This window comes from Microcebus murinus, chromosome X (genome assembly GCF_040939455.1).
Source record: "Microcebus murinus isolate Inina chromosome X, M.murinus_Inina_mat1.0, whole genome shotgun sequence".
Taxonomy (NCBI): domain Eukaryota; kingdom Metazoa; phylum Chordata; class Mammalia; order Primates; family Cheirogaleidae; genus Microcebus; species Microcebus murinus.
The window spans coordinates 109,918,665-109,924,782 of NC_134136.1; the positions used below are offsets into that span (position 1 = coordinate 109,918,665).

At 33.4% G+C, this 6,118-nt stretch overlaps 1 protein-coding gene across 1 annotated transcript; it reads left to right on the forward strand.

Moving 5' to 3' along the window:
- The first annotated feature begins 2,583 nt into the window (after positions 1 to 2,583).
- LOC105867108 (cysteine-rich PDZ-binding protein) lies at positions 2,584 to 3,790 on the forward strand. Its single transcript, XM_075999210.1, has one exon. The coding sequence runs from the start codon at positions 2,628 to 2,630 to the stop codon at positions 2,931 to 2,933; it is 306 nt and encodes a 101-aa protein (XP_075855325.1). The 5' UTR covers positions 2,584 to 2,627; the 3' UTR covers positions 2,934 to 3,790.
- Positions 3,791 to 6,118: the final 2,328 nt, after the last annotated feature.

Genomic DNA, 6,118 nt, shown 5'->3' on the forward strand with positions numbered 1-6,118 from the left:
CTAGTTTTCTTATTTCACACCATTTATAAAAATTGGGGCTTGATACTAAGGGAATCGCTGATAAATGTCCAACTTATACAAGATATGACTATAAATTAATTCACAAAACCATTAGAGCATCTCCTTTACAATGTAGACTGAACACAAGTGCTTATTTCTGTCTCCTTTCAAAACTTTGGTGAGGTATATAAATACAACAGAATATTATTCAGACTTAAAAAAGAAGAATTTTCTACAATATGTGATAACATGGATGAACCTTGATGAATTATGCTAAATGAAATAAGTTAGTCACAGAAGAACGAACACTGCATGATTCTAGTTATAAGAGGTATTTGAAATAAGCAAAATCATAGAATCAGAGAGCAGAATATTGGTAGCCAGGGGTTGGAGGAAGGAAGAAATAGGAAGCTGCTAATCAACAAGCATAAAGTTTCAGTTATGCAAGATGAATAAATTATAGAGATCTGATGTACAACATTTTATCTATAGTTAATAACACTTTATTATACATTTAAAATTTGTTCAGAAGGTAGACTTCATATTAACAGTTCCTACCATAATAAAATATTTTTTAAAAGGAAGCTTGTTATTTTTGTAATGCTTACTTGTTATTCAGTATAGAATTTTTTGAATCCCCAAAATATATTTAGTGTAAGATCGTTTCTTTTCATAATTAAAAAAATAAGTTAAAAAATATTTTGAAGCAAAAATCATCATTAATCTTATAAAATATATTTAATTCCTTTAATAATAAAAGAAATGCAAATCAGAAAAAATCTCTAATGAAAAATACGGTAAAGAAATCCAAAATGGAGACAAATATTGGAGAATAAAACAAAAAAATAAACACAAAAACATATGATATTTCAAAAATTCTGAAAGGCATAATGAAAGCAAATGCCTTTGGATAGAAAAAACAGAGACTACAACAATGCACAGAAGGCACTCCAGGGGAAGGCAAACCAATTTGTCTTGCAGAGTCCAGTGAGGATTTCAGCTCATAGTGGCAGGAACAGAGAGAGTGGTAGTAGAAATATGGAAGGAAACAGAGTTTACCATTGCATAGCATTTTCTATTTCCCTCTATCATCCTCTCCCATTGGCTAATGCAGAATAGGCAACACAAAATCCAGTTATCTGTTGATGGGCAATAAACATCCCAAACTTAGTGGCTAAGTTTTGCTCACAGAACTGCAATTTGGGCAGGGCTTATGGGAGACAAATGGTCTCTGTTCAGTATGGTATCATTTGGGACTGCTTGAAGGCTGAGGTGAGTAAATGACTACAGGCTGCCATTACCCTAAGGCTTGTTCATTTATATGTCTGGCACTCAATGATGGCATTCTTATGGAGTCTCAGTAGGGGCTGTCAAGCAGTACACCCATATGTGGCTACTCCATGTAGCTACTTTGTTTCTTACCTCATGGGGACTGGATTCCAAGGGTGTATATCAGGAAGGGTTCTTCTTGTATAACCAGGAAGAAGTTGTATTGCCTTTTATGACTTATTATCCCAAATTAGAAAACACTACTTGTGCCATTGTAACAGGGCCACCCAGATCTAAGGAGTGGGAAAGTAAACTTCCTTCCCCCTATTGTGAGAAAAACTATTAATACTACATTATAAAAAGAACATGTGTCATGAGATATATTGTCATGACTATTTCTGAAACATAAAATCTTCCATAGCCAGTATTCATCCCAAGTAGACAACAAAAACAAATAAATGAAACAAATACATACACACACAAATAAAAAATAAAATGCTGGGAATCTACTCTTCTTTTAAAGTAACTAATGATGAGCTAGCATTATTCAAGAGTCATCAGAGTAATTTCTTCCCTTCTTTGGATTTAAGTGAAAAATACAGTCCACCTGCTTGTTTCTTGTCTGCTCATTATGAAATCTGACTGGATAGTCTACATGCCTGATCATTTTTCTCTTAATTCCCTGTTAGCTTGTCCATTTGTGGGAGAGGCCTATGTAAACTTAGAGTCAAATACAGTACAGTGGCAGAAACGCACTCCAGTTATCAAGAAAAATTGTTTCTTCATTCTTAAGTATACAGTTGCCACCATGGTTTCTCACATAATGAAAAAAGAGAGGGGGGAGAGACAGAGAGAGTAAGAATAACAAAGAAAAACAAACTGAACAGCTTAGTCAGAAGAAATAAATGATAAACAATTTAGGGAAGAAAAGAGCACTTTAGAAAAATTATTTTAGTATCCTTCGAAAGACTCAGAAAGATAAAGCATCTATAAACAAGAGCAAGTAGGGAATGAAAAAATATGAGTGAAGAAATGTAAAAATGATTAGATACGTTAGAAGCAAAAGATGAAGAAATATCCCAGAATATTGAGCAGAAAGGCAAGGAATTAGGGGGAAAAATAGAAACAAAGAGGGTAGATTCAGGATTCCAAGATTCAAATAATAGAAATCCCAAGAAAATGAAAAATACAAAATGAAACAAACAGAAACAGAAAGTAGAAAGAAGAAAATTATCAAAGACATTATATAAAGAAGCTTGTCAGACCTAAAGAAAGAGGTAATTTTTTTATTAAAAAATATTATCAGAGTGTTTTCAAGCTGTTGTTGCTTTGGATTCTAGGGAAGACACGGCGAAAGGATGGTGTGCGAAAAATGTGAAAAGAAACTTGGTACTGTTATCACTCCAGATACATGGAAAGATGGTGCTAGGAATACCACAGAAAGTGGTGGAAGAAAGCTAAATGAAAATAAAGCTTTGACTTCAAAAAAAGCCAGATTTGATCCATATGGAAAGAATAAGTTCTCCACTTGCAGAATTTGTAAAAGTTCTGTGCACCAACCAGGTTCTCATTATTGCCAGGGCTGTGCCTACAAAAAGGGTATCTGCGCGATGTGTGGAAAAAAGGTTTTAGATACCAAAAACTACAAGCAAACATCTGTCTAGATGTATTGATGAAGTTTTTTGGCTTTCTATGTAATTTTACTTTCTGCTTTGAATTTTCATGGCATAACATTGATGTTCAACTTATAAAATAACATGTTTTAAGACAAATAAGTCTAAACCAGGGAAGTTGATTGATATTCATTCTTTTGCTCTCAAGAAGTTCTAAACAGCAACAATGTTACTAGTCTTCTGCTTTAAGTGGTTATTTTCTTTATAAGCATTTTATTGAACTAGAATAAGTAGCAAATATAATGAAAATCATTTCTCAGTTTTGTATGCACTTTTATTTAACATTATTCATATAATTCTTATCCCCCCCCCCACTTTATTTATAAATATTGCAAAAGTAAGAAGATTACAGATATTTTGCTCTGAACTTGGCATCCAGACTTAAAATTTTTCCCTCATTCTGTTACTGGTGGCATAGTGCTTAGAATCAGCTTTCTCTAAATTAATTGCAGTTTCATAGGATATTTAAATGTTTGAGGCCATTATTGCTGAATGGCTCCTTAGTAATTAGCCCAGACGCAAATCAAAGACAAGTTGGACTTGTGATTTTAAAGTTGTTCTTGAAGTCAAAGTGCTAGTCCCTTCCATATGTGAACAAGAGCACAAGGTACACCCACCCGTATGTCCAAATGAATACACTGGATTTCAGAAAAACATATACATATTACCTTGAATTCAAATTGTCATGAAAACCAGAAGAATGGTGTTCATCCATGTTGATGTGTAATGAAAATGAATCCCTACTCTTTGAGAAAAGCTCTTTGAAGCAGAAACCAAACTTTTTTTTAGCTGCCTGCTTTGACTTCCAAAAAGAAATAAATAGAACAAAGCAAAAAAAAAAAAAAAAAGTATCATCAAACACCCAGATGGTTAAATGAAAAACAAAATTTCTGTGCAAGGTACATTCTTGTCTTATTTCATATTACCAGAAAAAAAAAAAAAAACTAAAAGCTTCCACAGAAGAAACAAAATCTTTTCAAAGGAAATTGGACTTGAGAGTTCTCATCAGTAAATATTAGATGTTAGCAAAAAACAGAGCAATACTTTCAAAGTCCTGAGGAAAATAAATTTGGATTCATAATTCTATAACCAATCAAACATTTAAGTATGAGGGAATAATAAAGGCTCTGGGGACACATAAGAACTCAAAAAGTCAATCACACATGAATATTTTAAAGAATTTTCCTGATAATATAGCCCAGTAAAATACAGTTAAAATGAAGAAAGAAGACATCATGGGGGCTCTAAAAGTGGGGGAATTAACAGTGAAAGGCAGTTCAAGGATAGTGCATTGTGAGACAGCAATTGTAGAAAGTAACAGTTACAAACTAGAAGAACGATTAAAATGTTGCCTAATTTTTAACCTTGATGATGTGTAAGAAAATATAAAATAAAATCAGTTGGTCCCTGAAAATGGAATTTTACATTCTCCCCCATTATTTGAAATGATCTTATACTCAAAGCACAGAAAGCTTCTTTATGGTTACAGAATAGAAAATAAATGTTCTCCATTTATACCTGACAAGAGTTAGGAATTACAATTGGAGAGGAGAGGTGAAAGGTAGGAGGAGAAGGAAATATCTTTATTTCTCCATCTTACATAGAGGGAAAGCAGGAGACAATGGCTAAAATCTAGGAAATTAAAAAAATAAAAGTTGTAATACATATGTTTAAAAACGTAAAGACAACCAACAAAGAACTTAGTGTTTCTACCTAATACTAACACTGCTACTGTGTACAGTACATCCCATTCCCTCTCACCTACCCAAGGATTTTGTTGTACCAATATTCCTTTCACTGCAGCTTCAAGTTTTTCTTCTTTTATTTAATCATTTCCATCAGAATACAAACACACTATTATTTCCTCAATCTTAAAAAAAATCATTTTACATCCCACCTTCCCTTTACAAATGCAGTTCAATTTCTCTGTTGCCTTTAGCATAAAACTCCTTTAAAGAACAAACAAAATCTTTTTCGTCTTGTCTCAATGCCTCTTCTTCCAATCTATCTTAAATTCTCTCTCCAGACTTTTGCCCTTGTAATTCCACAGAAATTGCTTTTATAAAGGCCAGAAATTATCTTCATATTGCTACATCCGATGGTCAACTTTTAGTTTGCATATTACTCAAACAAATAGAAATATTTGATGTTGTAGAACCACTTTCATCTTTAGCTTCAAAGACAGCATTTTCTCCTTTTGTTCTCCTATATACTGTCTGCTTATTTTATGTCTCTTTCTGCATGTTCCAAATCTTTGAACACTGGAGGATCCAAACTCAATTCTTGGTCCTCTTTTCTACCCTGACAGATATCAATAATTGTTACCGTTTAAAATACAACCTGTCCTGAACTTTTGTTACCTATATCATCTCTCCACTTAGATCCATAATAATTTATACTCCCCCCCCCAACTCCTCCTTTTCACTTCATCTCAGCCACACTTCCTTCCTTGTTTTTGTTCCAACAGGGCAAGCAAGCTCTACCTCAGGAATTTGCACTTGCCATTTTCTCTAACTGAGCACTTCTTTGCCCAGATATTCACCATAGCTTGCTCCACCATCTGCTTCAGGTTTTTGCTCAAATCTTACTTTTTCAGAAAGATCTTCCTTGATGATACTATTTTATAAATTAAAACTCTTCCTTCCACCCCTAGCACACACTAACCTCTTCACTGGTTTTATTTTTCTCCTTAGCACATAGCACCTTCCAAACTACTGTATATTTTACTTATTGTGTTTGCTCTGTGCAAACTGAAATGGACAAGATTTTCTTTGTCTCACTCAGTGATATATCAGCAATACCAAGGGCTGGACCTGATACATAGTCAGTGTTAATTAAATATTTGTTTAATGGATGAACAAAAATGATGCAACTATCACAATTAAGGAAGAAGAGAAAGTACATGTGGTATCTCTGAGCTAAGTCCTCATATTTTATAGTTAGGAGTCAGAAGATAATGTCTATCATAGGGAAATCAATGAATAACAATAAATAAGTTGTTAAGTATTGAAAAATTGAAAGTTTTCAAAGTGATGGCCTATGGTGAATGGGAAGGAAAGAGTGACAGATTATTGTTTTCTGTTATGATACAATTGGTAATGTTTAAAATTATATCATGTTTATTTTATTAAAGACACACACAGATTTCCCCATGTATCAGGCACTGGGATGGGTGC

Bases quoted from the DNA above. Each gene is read 5' to 3' on its own strand.
- LOC105867108 (XM_075999210.1), top strand. From the start codon at position 2,628: ATGGTGTGCGAAAAATGTGAAAAGAAACTTGGTACTGTTATCACTCCA.